This window comes from Erpetoichthys calabaricus, chromosome 10 (genome assembly GCF_900747795.2).
Source record: "Erpetoichthys calabaricus chromosome 10, fErpCal1.3, whole genome shotgun sequence".
Classification (NCBI taxonomy): Eukaryota; Metazoa; Chordata; class Cladistia; order Polypteriformes; family Polypteridae; genus Erpetoichthys; species Erpetoichthys calabaricus.
In genome coordinates this window covers 23,813,495-23,832,266 of record NC_041403.2, presented here as the reverse complement: position 1 = coordinate 23,832,266, position 18,772 = coordinate 23,813,495, and the positions used below count along the sequence as shown (strand labels likewise).

The following is an 18,772-nucleotide window of genomic DNA, read 5'->3' as shown; positions in this document are numbered from 1 at the left end:
GTTCTGCTAAAGTTTTATAATGCACTCCTCATCTTGAGTGCTGTGAGCAGTTTTGGTCTCCAAACTAAAAAAGGACATAACAGCACTAAAGAAAGTCCAGAAAAGAATGACTAGACTGATTAGAGGACTGCAGGGTTGAGCCGTGAGGAAAGAGTAAAGGAACTGAACCTTTTCTGTTTAAGCAAACTGAGATTAAGAGGGGACTGATTGATTGATTTAACTGTTTAAAATGAAAGGAATTAGTAAGCACATCCCAACTTTTACTTTAAAATAAAATCTACGACAAGAACACAGCAACAAAGGAAGAAACTTGCTTAAGGGCAGATTTCACACAAATTCTAGAAAGTTTTTACTTCACACAAAGAACCAAAGAGAAATGGCATAAATGATCGAGGAGTGTAGGACTTTAGGGGCCTTCAGATCTCAACTTGATGTTATTTTGGACAATCTAAGTGAATAAGATAGTCAAGCACAGTATGATGTGGATCACTCGATGGAAACCGGGACAGCAACAGTAAATTACATGTCCATTTCCACGATGGACTAGGCCAAGGGGATACCCATGTAACACCTGGCTATGGCAAACAGATGGTCATTTCCGGAGGGTGGGACTGGAAGGTCGCAAACCAGGATCTTGCTACTAACCACTACTTTTCTAATTTTCTAATATTTAAATGCACCTTGCTGGATATTCTTACTGTCATCCATCAGCCTGACTTCTAACCTTTCTTGTACCTCTTTCTTCTGTGACTACCAAGTAATTACTTCCTAGGTAATCTATACATGGGATTTATTGCCCCCGTTTGTTGCCCTTTTTTCTGCACTGGCATGATGTAGGTCATTGCTGCCGTGGTGAATTTTAAGACACACTGGCTGAAACATTTATCTTCTAAATGTTACGTATAGAGCTATACATACATTCTCTACAATCCAGTTCAGGGTCACAACAAACCTATGAATATCCTTGTAGCATTCAGGAAATATTCCTGAACTCACCAGTTCAGAGTCACCAGTTGACTTAAACCTCACATCTTTGGGGATGTAAAAGAAAAACTGGAACACCCAAAGGAAACCCACACAGTCATGAGGAGAACAGGCAGACTTCATGCAGACAATATCTCAGGGCTGGTATCAAACCCAAGGTGCTAGATCCACGAGGCAGCAGCGCTAATTACTGGTCCTCCATTATTCCCCCTACAAGAACAACATTTAGGATTTTTCATAAATAGCAATTTTAAAAATATTTTTTAAAGTATTTTCTACATAAAGAATTTGTAATAGCCATTATATTTTAACCCTTTAACCGCCAACTCCCTAAATATTCTCGCCAGGCGAAATCTGAACAATTTTCGTTTTTTTACTTTTTTACATTTTTTTTACATTTTTTACATTTATTCAAGCAGTATTGACCACTAAATGTTGTGCAAGTTCTAGAAATGGGCAAACACATAATAAAACACAAAATGTACCTTTCCTCAGGCTTCCACAACAATAAACTTTCATCAACTGTAACTGACGGTCTTGGCATTTAGGGCAACTGAAATGCTTCAAATAAATGGTCAATCAAAGGACGTAGCTTGAAGAAGCGGTCGCGGTTTGGATCTTTCTTATCTGGCTCATTTCTGTTGTCATTCAAATTAAAGAATTTCAGCAGCAAAGAGAATCGGTTACGTGTCATGATACCTGCAAAAATAGGTGTTGCATACATAGGATCTGTAGACCAGTACATCTCAATATCTGGTTTTCTGATTATTCCCATCAACATCAAAATCCCAATGAATTTTTTCATTTCGTTTTCATCAGTGTCTACCCAAGCACGAACACGGGAATGTGGAGGTAAATTGGGATTTTTCTCAATAAACTGTGCTGCATACAGATTTGTCTGATGAGCAAAATGTTTGATCAAATCAGGTGACACAAACAGCTCATAAAACTGCTCAGCAGTGTAATTGTTTACATCAACAATAAAGCCACACGTTGCCTCAAACGGATGCAGAAAAGGTAGTTCACCTCAGACAGCAGTCCAGTTGAGATGCTGGGGATACACCCACTCATTGCCATCATCCGATGTGCCGTCATTCATAGTATCATGCAGCGCACGTTGCTGATCATCATTGTCGCTAAAATCTTCTTCAGAACTGCTACAATCATGATCAGAATTATTGTCCAAAATCGCCTGCAAAACCTCACTTGAAGTCAGTTTACGTTTCTCCATATTCACAGCTTTCACTTTCGAATCACATCACGTGATTGGCCAATACAAGCGCAGAGTTGTCGAAATACAACGTAGTAATAATACCCACGCCAAACTGTCAGTTATACTACGCGCCAGGCATTCACATAACCACAAGCAAATGTGCCGGATAATTCCGGCAGTAAGGCGTCAGCAATAAAGCTACGATGCCGGATATATCCGGCAGAGGGCGGTTAAGGGGTTAACTAGGGTTCAAATCCTTGTATTTATGTTTTGTTCTTTTTGCTGTCATTTATCACTTTTAAGGTTGCCTTTTTAATAATCTGCTTTTTTTCTTTATGCCTGTATTTTGTGGGTGGTTCCCCAAGAGGTGGGGCCACCTCTCAATCACTGTCAGGAACTGCCCTCCGCTTTATAAATAAATTTCCATAGTTCCCAGTGGTTCATTTCGAATGTGCTTGGGAGTGGTGAGTTTACTTGTGTTTTTTCTGTGCTTTGTTATGTCTGGATTTTTTGAATCTGTGCTCTGTTTTTTGACCTCACTTTGAATACTGCGCAATTTTGAGACTTTGTTCACCTTGGATTGCCTTTGTTGGCAACTCCTTTGTGTTCTCTGGAGCTTCATAGATTAACAGAACATTCTTTGAAAGTCCTGTATTTGCCCTTATAACTAACTGGGGTTTGATGGCAAATCCCCCCCCCCCCCAGTGGGCAATTTTGGTAGTGTTATTTAGGAATTAACAGTCATTACAATGGCAAGCTTATTTATTTCTCAAGCACTCAATTAAAAAATGAAAAAAAAAATGAAAAGGGAAGCAAAATTTTTATTCCTAGGTCTCTGTCTTTTGCCTTTCAGAAGAGTTTAAGCTGTTTATGAAAAGACTACCAACATTTTATGCATTAAACATATCTGCTGTCCAGCATTTGTGGAAAATGGATTTGAACCTACAGCATCGCTACAAACAGCTGGAAACCAGCACGAGTCAACTCCTGAGCAAGGCACAAAGGATTATTAATAGACTTTTCAGCCTTAGTAAACGATGCCGCATGCAGCCTGAGATAACAGTACTCAAAGAAAGGTAAGATTCTTTTCAATTTATTAAAAAGGGATGTTCATGGAGGTTGCAGGGCATACTAGGGTGGGATTCAGGAGAACTGAAAGAATGATCTGTGTTTATACTGCCTGCTGACATGGAACACTGTGATCCTGCTCAGATCAAATTCAGTCATGCTGTTTTGTAATCACATCTCAGATCTCTCATATATTATGTCATTTGTGATTCTGCGTTCAAAGATTCTCCATGTACAAATAGCATCAATTACAAGCGCTTGCTAAAAATGATTACTTACTTTTTAAACTCTGCCTGCTACTTTAATTTACCTGGCTATAGCTTTATCATTCTTTAATCAATATTCATGTTCCACTGCTCAAAATAAAGGTCAGACATTTTCACACCTTAGAGATTCAGTTACATGTAGAAATATGCTACTGCAAATTAAGTTGCAAAAATTTGTATCATTTTTACCAAAAAATGCAATTTGAATGTTATTCTTATTAATATCTGTGTTGAAATAAGCTTCCAAACACCATTAAAAGTGTCAGTGGATGTCTTATGAAATATCTATAAGTAATATGTATAGTTTTACTCTTTTGAAGCAGTACAAAAAACATGATTCTTTTTCTTCGCTTTTTATTTCTTTTCAAATGAGTATTCATAGCATACATATCCATTAGCGAAGACCTGCGGCCTATGTATCATTTTAAAGGGCAGATTGTACTCTGCCCTGATTGTACAATCAGAATATATTTGGTAAAGAAATTATACTGTATATCCAAATTACAACATCAATAGTTGCAAGATTTAAAAGCGTCTTGACAAAAAAAAAAAAATCTGAAATACAGAAAATGGAAAACATAGAAAAGTGGATTGTGGTGTCATTTGAAAGTTGAAACACTCCTCTCATTTAGTAGATAATGGGCTGTCCATCACAACTGAATCAGGACGTTGAAGAAAGCAATTAGGGGATGTGGGGGCAGGTGTTGCTGTGGTGTGGAAGGAATGAAAGAAAAATATCGCAACGTGGTATTGGGGTATGCAATATGGCATTCTAATGGCAAAACATTGTACCTTAATTATAGCAATGAAGACATGAATGATTTTACGTTTTGAATAATATTTTCATACCGCCGTTGGTTCAAAAACAATAAGGCTGAGCTTAAAAGGTTAATGGCAATCTCTTTTTTTTATGTGAAGAAACAAAACATAATAACAAAACCTAAAACACAGAAAGTACAATAATATTTTCCAAACACAGCCCTTAAAAGAGATCACAGCACTCCACCACCACCTGATTCAGAAAAGATTATAACAAGTCAGTGCTTTCTTCATATAGAAAAAAATGGGAAATAAAATAAAACGGTTTAGCACAGTAGTTACTTTACAATTACATTTAAGAGTTCTTCCAAACTTCTGAAAACATTCTGAACAGAGAGAGGTTCTTTTTTTATATATTTTTTTTAATTTTTGGGGTATCATCAATTTGTATGGGACAAGGAAGAATGGCTGGTGTTAAGAGGTTAGTAGCAACTGAACATGCCCTGAAGTTGAAATGAGTTTTTCTTTGCAAAAACTTGGCACAGTTTACTTTGTTTTAAGCTCATTTAATGTAGAATAGGGGAAGATTTAATTCTGACTTTTTTATATTTATTGAAATTTTAAAGAACGATTGTCCCTCTTTATTTGCTGATCACATGTATTGAAGTGAATGCACCTGGATTTCATTGCAATTATTTACTTGTTGACATTTTTTTATACTCCGTAAACTCGGGTACACTGAGTGCTGTGCAGAGTGGAGGCAGCAACTCTGCATTTTTCCCAGTTGATTCTGGGTTTCCTCAGAGGTATGTTCTGCTCCTACTCTGTTCAGTGATTGTATGAACTGGGTGTAGAGAAGGGTTGTGGGGTCCAGCGGCTGTGGGGCATCTGTTGGTGAAGAAAGATTCACGGATCTTGACTTTGCTGACGATGCTGTGATCCTTGCGGAGTCAATGAAGGTTCTGATCGGGGTGTTCGAGAGACTGAGCGAGGAGTTTGAATGCCTGGGCTTGTGAGTGTCCTAATTAAAAACAAAGATCCAGGCCTTTAATGACCTCTTGGGCACGGCCATCAGCAGTGTGTCTGTTTGCGGAGAGAGTGTTGACCTTGTTGAGAGGTTTACTTACCACGGCAGTGACATCTATGTCTCTGGTGACTCTTCTTATGAAGTCAGTAGATGGATTGGGAGAGCATAGGGGGTCATGAGGTTGCTGGAAGGGGTATGTGGCACTCCCAATATCTTTGCAAAAGGACAAAGGTCCAAATCTATAGAGTCTTTGTGCTCACTACTTTGCTATATGGTTGCGAGACATGGACACGATCCAGTGACCTGAGACGAAGACTGGACTCATTTGGTACTGTGTCTCTTCGGAGAATCCTTGGGTACTGATGGTTTGAGGCACATTACCTACATTGTTAGTGAGCGTCAGTTATGGCACTCCAGCCATGTTGTGAGATTTCCTGAGGGTAATCCACCTCGCTTGATTCTCAATGTTGAGGACCTGAGCAGTTGGACCAGACCAAGAGGACACCTATGTAACACCTTACTGCGTCAGATAGATGGTCATTTCCGAAGGGTGGGACTGGACCACGTGTCTGCCTGGGAGATTGCCAACCAGGATCCTGAGATGTTTCGACGTGTAGTGGGTGTAGCAATGTACCAGTGCATGCTCCCCAACCTGACCTGACCTGACTACGAGCTCTGGTTCATGTTTACATCTCTTTGACTTTTTGTCTTCTTACAATAACCCTAGGAGACTCTGTCTCTTAACAGGGACTGGGCAAAAATTCCAAATGGCAGAAAAATGTGTACAAAGAACAAAAAAAAAATGAAAAAGGTCTAAAAGACAATAACAGAATCTACTGTATGCGTATCCTATAGACAGGCAGCCTGGGTTCATTTGTGTCGGGATATGCCCAACGTTTGTACTCTTGTTTATTGTTTTACATTTTCTAGAGTCACAAGTATGATTTCACAGGATAGTTGTCATTGCTAAGATGTGAACATTATTGCAATGCACACGTATGTTCATGTTTAATGATATTGAAGTTGAATCAGTCACCCAACTTATCTATGAATTTGCATTTGTAACTTGTATGAAGTTTGTCTTTCAAGAATAAGGCTAAAAACTTATCAAGATTGATGAGCATTTTTGTGCATGAACCACTGCCACTCAAAAATCAATTGCATAAATAATTCCTAATAGGACTGCTCATTCAATGGACAGATCTATTTAGGCAAAGCTGTATGTGTGTGAATATGGCCTGCTGTGAGTTGGCATCTTGTTCAGGGCTTCAGCTCTCCATGACCTTGAATGATTAAATGGTTCATTATTTGGATGAATACCCTGTCTAACTTCTGTCATTTAGTAATTGCTCCCAAAAACAGTTACAAAGATAAGAATAATACATGTACCTTTGGAGATGCTTTAAATCATATTTAGAAGTAGCAACAAAGGCTCAAACAAACTTTTCGAGTAGTCACTCACTAAATCCCTTAGCAGTTTATATGACATTAAGGAGATGATGCAGTGGTTTGGTATGTGAACGCTTTGGAGGTCCCTGTATGGTTCCTTACATACCTATTGTGAAAGGGTGCTTCCCGGACACAGACAGGCAGACACGTTCCAGTCCATCACCTCACGTTTATTTACACAATTCTAATATATACAAAGTCTTACGTGCACCACACCAAACCCTCACGCAGTCTCCCGAAGTCCAGTCTCTCAATAGCCACTTTCTTCTTCACACACTACACACTCGGGCCTCTCCGTGCCCCCTCTGCATCGTCCTTGACCTCCTGATACCCGACTCCAGCCTTGATTGCAGGACGGCGGCTCCTTAAGTAGGTGGTTGATTGCAGGCCGCACCCTGCCACCTGCGACACTATATTGGTTTTCAACAAGGTACTGTGATTTTTATTTCTCCCAAGGATGTGTACAGTATGTTAGGAATTAGATAAAGCGACCACTCCAATTTGACCCCATGCAGTCGTGTGCATGAGTGTGTATTGTGATGAACTGGTGAGTGTCAAAGGGTCCATTTCTGTGCTCATCTGATGTAAGCAATACCACCCTGGGATGAGAGAGGGCGCTCATCCTAATCGTATCACCTCTTTCTGTTTCCATGGCTCTGAGAAGATGCCCAATGAGGGCAAATGACTCTGCCCCCTCCTATAAGTTCAAGGTGCTCCCGGAAGGTGATGTTTCATTTGGACATATGTAGACTTAGCCCGTCCTGCAGTGGGTTGGCACCCTGCCCGGGATTGGTTCCTGCCTTGTGCCCTGTGTTGGCTGGGATTGGCTCCAGCAGACCCCCGCGACCCTGTGTTTGGATTCAGAGGGTTGGAAAATGGATGGATGGGTAGATTTAGCCCTGGATAGAGTTCTACTCCAGAACTGGCACTACTTGTTTTTGGTTTGTTTTGCGACACAGAGCACTATTTCTGTTTCAGCTGCCACCATTATTAAATGTGGCGACTCGACTGGCACACCACCATTTATTTTGGATCTCAAAAGATGGATCACTTAACCATACTTCAACAACAACAACAACATTTATTTATATAGCATATTTTCATACAAATGATGTAGCTTAAAGTGCTTTACAAGATGAAGAAAGAAAAAAGAAAAATATAAAAATAAGAGGGGTGGGTGGCACTGTGGCACAGTGGCAGCGCTGCTGCCTCGCAGTTATGAGACCTGGTTTTACTTCCCGGGTCCTCCCTGTGTGGAGTTTGCATGTTCTCCCTGTGTCTGCGTGGGTTTCCTCAGGGTGCTCCGGTTTCCTCCCACAGGCCAAAGATATGAAGGTTAGGTGCATTGGTGATCCTAAATTGTCCCTAGTGTGTGCTTGGTGTGTGTGTGTGTGTGTGCCCTGCTGTGGGCTGGTGCCCTGCCTGGGATTTGTTTCCTGCCTTGCGCCCTGTGTTGGCTGGGATTAGCTCCAGCAGACTCCCGTGACCCTGTGTTAGGAAATAGCAGGTTGGATAATGGATGGATGGATGGATGGATCATTGCCCATTGTGATGGTCCAAGTCGGGGAGCTTCTTGAACCCAAACTGTCAATAGTCATGAGCCTGGTAAATGAGGACACATACTCCGAGGTGTGAACAAGGTACCTGAGCGAACCATTTGCATTTGCACATGAGTGCACGATCAGCCAAGCACCACAATCAATCCTGGAGCAATGCTGCCATGCATCCATCTTCGCCCATTCTGTGTGTACATGCTCTCGGGACTTATTTATTTAAAACCTGCACCATGGACCACTTATCACACCCATAACCTCCATCGTAAAGTGCTGCGATTAGACATGCAAAATATCAAACTTTTCCGTTAAGAACAAAGCCTATCTTATAATTTTTTTTCCCTGTTCTAGTAACAATTCATGGCAATTTGAATTAACTGAAAGCTACAAATAAAACAATTTGGCCAGCACTTTAAGTAGTCAACTCAACTAGAAATTAATGTATGAATTAATTATTCAACATCCTCCATAAATATATATTGAAGATTTTAATTTATTTTCAAGCAGGAAAACAGGAGATGTTTATTTAATGTACAATATGTATTTAATGGGGCGGCACGGTGGTGCAGTGGTTAGCGTTGCTGCCTCGCAGTAAGGTGACCTGGATTCGCTTCCTGGGTCCTCCCTGCGTGGAGTTTGTTCTCCCCGTGTCTGCATGGGTTTCCTCCAGGTGCTCCAGTTACCTCCCACAGGCCAAAGACATGCAGGTTAGGTGCATTGGCGATTCTAAATTGGCCCTAGTGTGTGCTTGGTGTGTGGGTGTGTGTGTCCTGCAGTGGGTTGGCGCCCTTGGTTCCTGCCTTGTGCCCTGTGTTGGCTGGGATTGGCTCCAACAGACCCCCGTGACCCTGTGTTCGGATTCAGCAGGTTAGAAAATGGATGGATGGATGGAGTCTTAACCCATGATGACTCAGTAGACAGACTGGGAGAGCATGGGGGGTCATGAGGTCGCTGGAAAGGGGTACGTGTCGCTCCTGATATTTCTGCAAAAGGACGAAGGTCCAAGTCTTTAGAGTCCTGGTCCTTCCTGTCTTGCTATGTGGTTGCGAGACATGGGCGCTATCCAGTGACCTGAGATGAAGCCTAGACTCCTTCGGTACTGTGTCTCTTCGGAGAATCCTTGGGTACCGCTGGTTTGACTTTGTGTTGAGTAAACAGTTGTTCACGGAGTCCCAAATGAGGCACATTACCTGCATTGTGAGGAAGTGTCAGTTACGGCACTACGGCCATGTGGTGAAATTCCCCGATGTTGATCCGGTTCATAAGATCCTCATTGTTGAGGACCCGACTGGCTGGACCAGACCAAGGGGATACACACGTAACACCTGCCTGTGGCAGATAAAGGGTTATTTCCGGAGGGTGGGACTGGACCACGTGTCTGCCTTGGGGGTTGCCAACCATGATCCTGAGTTGCTTCGTTGTGTGGTGGGTGTGGCAACGTACTGTACCAGTGCATGTTCCCCAACCTTAAGCTGTCATTTTATATGTAATTCCAATGTGGCTGTCCTTTATTTGCACCTATAGGTGGAGCCTGTGTGTGTCTTTCTTAAAGCATCATGGCAGACTGAAAAACTCCTTCATCAGATAGATTCATTTCTCACAACACATTTCAATATATTTTAAATTTCACCAATCGGTTTTAAATAAATGGGATACTCCAGAAACAAACCTCTGAAGTCCCAAACAGGTTAATCATATTAATAGTCCGAGGTATAAGAAATAAGACTTTTCATACTGTATGTAAACTGTTATCACAAAACAACAATTTTAATATAAAGTGTAATGGTACAAATGAAGTCAGGATGGTTTAGCACAGGGGTGTCCAACTCCGGTCCTGGTGTGCCACAGTGGCTGCAGTTTTTCATTCTAACTCTTTTCTTAATTAGCGACCTGATTTTGCTGCTAATTAATTTGTTTTGAGTTAATTTTAATTTACTTGCTCTTGAAGACCCAGACCCCTTGTTTCATTTTCGTTAATTAGCAGCCAGACAGTAACGAGATACAAAATGAGCCCAAACAGGACCAGCAAACTGTGTCCATCATACGATATCTGAAAATAAAGAAAGATGAAGGTCTCAGAAATGTTCATCTGCTCAGGCCCCCAAGTGCTCTTATAAAAGAGAAAATCAACAATTTCGGAAATGTCTGCCATTGCACAATGAGAGCAGCAACAAGCCATGAAATTAAAGAACGGGTTTAATTAATGATAAGAATCGGCTCCTAATTAAGCAACTGGTTGGAGTTTGAGGCCCTGACTTAGTTTGTCTTCTGTTGGCTCACTCACTTCACATTTCATTTCTGTTTGGGTGCCATTTAAGGAAAGAAATGAAGCAATTCAGAGGAACAAAACTTAAAAAAAGAAAGTCAAATAAAATGAACGGAAAAGGAGTTAATTCGCAGCAAAAACTGGTCACTAATTAAGAAAAGGGTTAGAATGATAACCTGCAGCCACTGTGGTCCTCCAGGGCTGGAGTTGGGTCCCCTGGTTTTGCATAACAGGCTGTCTGTTTTATCCTTTCCCTTATAGTCAGTAACACAATATTTCGATTAAATATCAGTGGGTTCAGAAAGTATTCCATCCTCTAACTTTCTGCATTCTTTGCTGCATTGTAGATTTAATTTTAAATGGATAAATTGGACATTTCTTCCCATTAATCTGCACTCAATAACCCATAATGACAAAGAAAAAACTGAAACCTCTTATTCATATACTGTACGTATCCAGACCCTAACTCAGTATATTGTTGAAGCCCCTTTGGCAGCAACTTCAGCTTTATATTAAAATTAAAATATATTGAAATGTTATACTTTCATTTTGTTTGTTGCTATGGGGATGCAATGCATCATGGGAGTACTGTATTGTGAATTGTGTCTTGCATTATGTATTATATATGTGGATTAAGTGTATCATTTCATGCTGAGTAAGAATATGGAAGATGGGGCAGCATGCATGTGCCTTGCCTCAGGCAGTATTATTTAAAGTGCAGGCCCTAATAAGGAGCAATTAATAACAGTGATTGCAGCTGTTTAGGACTAAAATACACAATTAAAGGTGAAAAATCTCGACAACCAAAGTTAAACATAAAAATTTTGTTTGAGCAATAAATGCTTTAACAGCAATAACTGATTGCTTAGTATGAAATTGGGCTGGAACAAAAACCTCCAGAACTGACTATTCAGACATCTAATCTAAAACGTATTGTTGGTAATGATCAGTCACTTTAGGTTGTGCTTGGAACAATGATATTCCACGTACATGCAGCTAAAATAATTCTGCTGTGCATAGTTTGGATTAGAAACTAGGGAATCCAGGGAGATCTTTGAGCAAAACCACTCTTTCTTTGTACTGAAAGGGCCTTGTTTATGACATGGGAATACCAAGGGTCTACCCAGCATGAGAATTAGGATCCACTGAAATGTCTTTTAGCAGGTCTGGTAACTGTTGTTGGGATTGAGAAGTCTGGAGTTCCTATTGGGGATAGTAAGGTCACAGTGCACTCACCGGCCACTTTATTAGGTAGCCCCTGCTAGTACCAGGTTGGACTCCCTTTTGCTTTCAGAACTGCCGTACTTCTTCGTGGCATAGATTCAACAAGGTGCTGGAAACATTCCTCATGGGTTTTGGTCCATATTAACATGATAGCATCACACATTTGCTACACATCCATGATTCAAATCTCCCGTCACAAAGGTGCTCTATTGGATTGAGATCTGGTGACTGTGGAGGCCATTTGCATCCAGTGAACTCATTGTCATGTTCAAGAAACCAGTTTGAGATGATCTGAGCTTTGTGACGTGGCACATTATCCTGCTGGAAGTAACAATCAGAAGATGACAGTCATAAAGGGATGGACAAGGTCAGCAACAGGACTCAGGTAGGCTGTGGCATTAAAATGATGCTCAATTGAGTACTAAGGGGGCCAAAGTTTGTCAAGAAAATATCCCCCCATTGCACCACCACCAGCCTGAACAGTAGAAACAAGACAGGATGGATCCATACTTTTATGTTCTTGGGACCAAAGTTTGACCCTACCATCCCAATGTCACAGCACAAATCAAAACTCACCAGACCAGGCAACGTTTTTTCAATCTTCTATTGTCCAATTTTGGTGAGCCTGTGTGAATTGTAGACTCAGTTGCCTGTTCTTAGCTGACAGGAGTGTCACCTGGTGTGGTCTCCTGCTGCTGTAGCCCATCTACTTCAAGGTTTGACGTGTGGTGTGTTCAGAGATGCTTTTCTCCATACCTCAGTTCTAATGAGTGATTATTTAACTTACCCAACTTGTTGTCTTTCTATCAGCTCAAACCAGTCTGGCCATTCTCCTCTCATTTCTGACATTAACAAGGCATTTTTCGCCCAGAGAACTGCCACTTACTGATATTTTCCCTTTTTTGGACCATTCTCTGTAAACCGTAGAGATGGTTGTGTGTGCAAATCCCAGTAGATCAGCAGTTTCTGAAATACTCAGAGCAGCCCATCTGGCACCAACAACGTGCAAAGGCACTTAAATCACCTTTCTTCCCCATTCTGATGCTCAATTTGAACTTCAGCAGGTCGTCTTAACATTGTCCCTCTTTAGATCTGTTTTCTTCCTGTGCTTCCAGGCCAGGCACTGAAAGAGAGTCCAGTCCAGCAGGGACATCCGTCCCTGCCTGCCACACCTTACAACCGTAACAATAGCATATTATGTGAAAACAGTTGTGGTCTGATAGTAGAGCCTAAATGCATTGAGATGCTGCCATGTGATTGGCTGATTAGATGTTTGTATTAGCAAGCAGTTGAACAGGTGTACCTAATAAAGTGGCCAGTGAGTGTGTACATTTAAAATAATTCTGTCACGTCTCCTATTTTCTGCTTAGACCAATCTGATTCAGTCTTGAATCTTACTTTATAATGGTCAGTCTTAGAATTAGGCTACATCCACACTACTACATTTTTGTTTAAATACACAGACATTAGTCTCCATTTTTGCCTTTCAACCCCACTACCCCAGTCTTCTCAGTCCCCCAAAATAAAGACTTTTAAAAATGCTCTCCAGAGCCGTATATTTCTGAAAACGCAAGCTTGGCATTGCAGTGTGGATGGGTGAGAACACAGAGTTTTGACAATGCAGATTCCAATTGTGCATATTATGTGACCCATCCCTGATTGGATCATACTCATTACATCTCGTTCTCTGATTGGTCACCCTTCACAGAAGAAAACCACATTCCAATATAGTGTACATACAGGAGTTTTTTCCATAACAGTTGTTGTGTTGCTTTCCTATATGCATCTAGATAGTGTTTTGTTCAGTTTAAACGCTTAATACTTGTGCAAAATGTAAATTTGTAGATCACTAGCATTTTGAGATAAATCCCATAGCTGAAAGCATAACCATCCCTTAAAGAAGGACATTTGCTTCTCCTGTTTCTGCTAATGCCCACATGCCTAGTGCCACCATATGCCTTTCATTTGTTTTGGTGTAGGCATGGATACCTTCGTAAACAATTGGAAATAGCTAGTGTGAACTAAGATCGTTTTACTTTAAAAATGACATTTTTAATGTAAAACTAGGGAGCTTCGCCTCTTGCTCGCTTTGCTCGCCAACACCCCGGGCCTGCACTACACGCCAGCCACTTCGCATCTCTGCCGATCACGTATGTGGATTTCACTTTCACCAAACAACAAATCTTTTAATTCTCCCAGATACGCCTCTTCATTGGGAAGAAACACTACTTTTCCCTGATGGCAACATGAATTAGACGATCTACAAGTCTCAGATTTAAAGTTTAAATCCAAACAATATATTTGATCTCTTTTTGCTGTTCCCTTGTTTCACTAAGTAATAATTTCCGTTTGTTTGCGCTAATGCGATTTTTTTTTTGAGACTTTCGAATTTTAGTACTTTCATTATCTCTAACCTGCTCTGCATGTGTATCACGCCAATTTTTTTGAATTCTTTACGACGTTCTACTTTGTCATCTACTCTTTGTCTTTTATTTCCGGCCCCGGGCGTGGTTAAATATCTTGGCACAAAATCTCATCTCGCGGGATGTGAAAGTATCTCTCTGAAAAAGTCACGTCTCATCCCAGTATTTTTTTATTTTAATAGTTGTGTGGACATAATTTTAGTCTAGTAGCTAGTATTTGTATTTTTTGTAATACTTTTTGCCATCTTATCATAAGCAATAGTAAGATAAGAAAAAAGGACAATCTCAAACCTACTTAATCGATTTTAGCCTTGTGTGAGTCCAGCTCAGTTATACCACCTACAAGGCAGGAATCCTCCCTTGATGGGATGTCAGTCCATCACAGAATTAAGTAACCCTTTAGAACAGTGGTCTCAAACTCTGGTCCTGGAGGGCCCCAGTGGCTGCAAGTTTCATTCTAACCTTTTTCTTAATTAGTGACCTGTTTTTGCTGCTAATTAACTTCCTTTGAATTCATTTTAATTGAGTTGCTCTTGATGACTCAAACCCCTTAATTGTTTCTTTTTCTTTAATTAGCAGCCAAACAATAATGAGATACAAAATGAGCCAAAACCTGACCAGCAAACTGTGTCCATCATACAATATCTGAAAATAAAGAAAGATGAAGGTCTCAGGAATATTGATCTGCTCAGGTCTCCAAAACACTTTAACAGTGCTCTTAGAAAAGGGAAAATCAACAATTTTGGAAATGTCTGCCATTGCACAATAAGAGCAGTAACAAGCCATGGAATTAAAGAACGGGTTTAATTAACAACACACGGTGCCTAATTAAGCAACTGGTTGGAATAGAAGACCCTGACTTAGTTGGTCTTCTGTTGGCTCACTCATGTCACATTTCATTTCTGTTTGGGTGCCATTTAAGGAAAGAAATGAAGCAATTCAGAGGAACGATCCGAGGAAGAGGATTAAAGGAAAAGCAATTAATTAGCAGCAAAATCTGGTCACCAATTAAGAATGGGGTTAATATGAAAACCTGTAGCCACTGCAGCCCTCCAGGACTGGAGTTTGAGACCACTGCTTTAGAAGAACTTTGTAAGGATGTAAAGAAGCTTCACATGATGTTTGTTCATTACTTATTAATGAAAGTATTATAAAGTGTTAACCAAGACATGTACAGTACATTCCAAATTAAGATGTATGAAATCAAAGCACTTAATATCAAGAAGCTTGCAGATGTAAATACCCTTTGTGGACACCAGCTCCCCAGACCAAACACAGACAGGCACAGGTCATAAGCTTAAAACGCAAAATGTTTTGTATTATGGGAAACTCTTTCAAAAGCGTTTCCCACCACAACCACAAGTATGTACAAGCACACAATTATTCTTCTTTCTCTCTCTTTTTGTCCACTCCTCCCAGCAAGCTTTGTCCACCTTTCACCTGACTTTGGCTTTTCCCTGTGAGGCCGGCAAGTCCTCTTATGTTGGCCAACCCAGAAGTGCTTCTACTGTTTCACCCACGTGGTCTGTAAGCACTTCCAGGTAAGGTGGAAACCCCACGCCATATGGCTCCTCGGTTTTTGCAGCACCCCCTGGTAGCACCCACGGTACCCAAGGGCTGGGGTAAAGAACTCCAAGTCTCATGATGCCCTGTGGGAATCCATTGCAGCGCTGCAACCCAGGGGAGCTGCCATTTAGCTTTCTGGGGAAGGCAGTGGCTTCAAGAAGCTGACTTCACCCATCCTTCTGTCTCTTGGGTGTCCCAGCCGTCCATTACACCATACATATGCTGTTTTATATTTTTGATTTAGTAAGCAGTAACCAGTAAGCACTACGCCCGAGGACAATATAAGATTCATTACAGGCAATTTTATACTCATAACAACTGTGCATTTTGTTTAGCTGACATGTAATAAGTGATTTATTTACTCACTAATATTTTCAACATTACTCTCCTATATGTCTAGTGCTCTTTTTTGCCAATCAGCTGTAAATTTTTAGTGTAATGACTGGTGAATGACAGGCATTTTGTGCTTCCTTAGCAAGGTAAGTCACCTCCATTAACTAATCAATATTACGTTGTACAATAATTCAGAAATTGTCTTCCCTTGTAATGCTCTATTAAATAGAGCATAGCCATGGACGGCATTTTAAATCACTGAAGAAATACATTACTGTTCATATACACAACACATATTTTTTTTCAAATTACATTCAGTGCCTTGTTTAAGATGGAGTAATATGCCTGTGGTCAAGGTTGGTTGATCTTCCTTGATTACACTTAAACATTTTCAGAATGATGTAAAACAACAACATGTATTGAGGAATAATTATGCATTATTAGAAATAAACATCAATAGTGTTTAAATAAGTACCATAGTTGCAGCTGCGGGTTAGAAAGTATCCATTTTCGAAATCTAAATATTTCATTAACATGATTTGTAGGTGGTGACGTCCTCTCCGCCTCACACTCTGTTCTCCAGTCCACACTTCAATGGTTTGGAGCTGACTGTAGTAGGATTGGAATGAGAATCAGCACCTCCAAAATGGACGTCATAACCCGCTTCCAAAAATGAGTGGTTTATTCTGTTCAGCTAAAGAGTCAGCAGCAGCCCCAAGTACCTACAGGGCCATGTTCATAGGTGACGGTAGAGGAGATTGTGGGATTGACCAACAGATAGGTGCAGCAGGAACAAATTTATAGACCATGGTGGTGAAGCATGAGCTTGGTTTTTGGAAGAAGAGTTCAATTAATCAGTTCATTTATGTTGTAGCCCCTCTCATATCTACTGCCACAAGCTATGGGTGATTAATTAAATGCGATTGCACTGGCGAGCTGAAATGAGTTTATTACACAGAGTTACAGGGTTCACTCTACATGAAATGGTTGTTATGATCTTGCTTCATTTCTAATTTCTTTTTCTGAATGAATACTTGCATAATAAAATTCATTTCAATAGTTTTTGGGGTCACTGGAACCAAATTTATTGTTTATTTTTAGTCAGGAGTCATTTTCTAGAGGCTTTAAATTATTTGTGTCTTTTTTCGATGATATCTTGTTTTTTACAGGGCATGACCTTCTTGTGGTGCAGTTGCTAAGTGCTGCTGAACAATTAGCATGCCAGTTGGCACAAGAACGGTCATCCCAGGCATTACAGATCATCCACAATTTGGAGAACAACTCGTAAACTTGTATGTGCTTTTTGATTTCATGTACTTTCTGGCTTTAGAAATTTAGGCGTGAACTTCAAATGCAGCTTAGGGTTTTGTTTTGTAATTTGGCGAAAGATGGGTTAGTCTACTTGGTAACAAATTCAGTTGGGCTATTCATTCCCTCTATGAGGAGTTCAGCATTAAAGTAGGTCCTTGGACTAGTACCACTGCTGTTCCAGATCAAGAATTGTGTGGGGCATGTAGCTTGGATGCCTCATGATACACTAGGAGAGCACCAAGTACGACCCACTGAGATATGACCCAAGACGAGAATTTTCAGAATTTCAGAATTTTCTGTAATTCAAGATTATTGCTGACGGTAAGGGGGGCAGGTCTGTACAGTTCTGTGTTTCCATTGAGACCCTCACCAGGAAAAGTGAGTAGAAAATGAATGAGTGAGGAGCAGATGATTGTGAGATAATTGATAGATGGAGTATTAAAACAGCCTGTGCTTTCAGGGCTGTCTTAACACCACCATGAGCCCCTGTGCAAAGTAGTGCGCTGGGGCCCGCATTTTCACAGCAAAACAGAAACACACATAGGCATCAGAAACCTCGTGGATCCCGGCCAGTGCCCATTATGCCCATTTTTTAGCCAAGAGTATGCAAATGTTTTGTTTTTCAAAATTGGTAACATATAAAAAATACTATTGGGAATTAACCAGAAAGTACAAAATAAGCAAGAGCAACAAAAAGATTTGTGTGCATTGTGTAAATAAAATGTGCTCTGCACTATACACATTTTAAATCATTTATATATCCATTCTTCATATTTACAACCAGCTTCTCCCATTTGTGCTAACCACGAGGAGCTTAGAGTGAAGTTTTGTTTTTGGATCGTATTGCTGAGGATAGAACAAATAAGTTCAACAGGCATCCAACTCTGAACCTTCATCTACTGCTTTGTCCTTTTAAATTCTGTCCATATTATAGTGGTGAGGTGCTGTGGAAAATACTTAATTAAAAAGTCTTGAGTCATTGCTATAAATGAAATCCAAGGATGTCCTTTATTTACACCAACTGGTGGAGGCTCAGTATGTGAGCAGCAAGGCTCTCCATAGCAAGTCTGATTCCTCTGAAGAGAAGAGCTCCTGTTATCACTGAGGCTCATTTACATATTGTAGTTGGTAAATATTTTAATCCCACCAATGAGCACTCAGATAAAAGGTACATTCTAGCAACACCCCTCTGCCTTTAAACAACACATAGAGGTCCCACAATAGTCAATTATTAAAAGTCTTTTCTAAATATTTGGTTTGCAGAATAAGTCTTCTTATATGTAAACTGTTATCACAGAACAAAGCATAAAGTTAAACGTTTTATATGATC

General features: G+C 40.4%; 1 protein-coding gene across 2 annotated transcripts in view; it reads left to right on the top strand.

Annotated features, from left to right (window-relative positions):
• The window catches only part of LOC114658898 (BMP/retinoic acid-inducible neural-specific protein 3-like), a 662,885-nt gene that overhangs the window by 626,414 nt on the left and 17,699 nt on the right, over positions 1-18,772 (top strand). For both annotated transcript variants that reach the window (XM_051932809.1, XM_028811008.2), the window contains one exon: positions 3,051-3,273. In XM_051932809.1, coding sequence (XP_051788769.1) covers positions 3,051-3,273 — 223 coding nt within the window. The remainder of the gene's footprint in view (positions 1-3,050; positions 3,274-18,772) is intronic.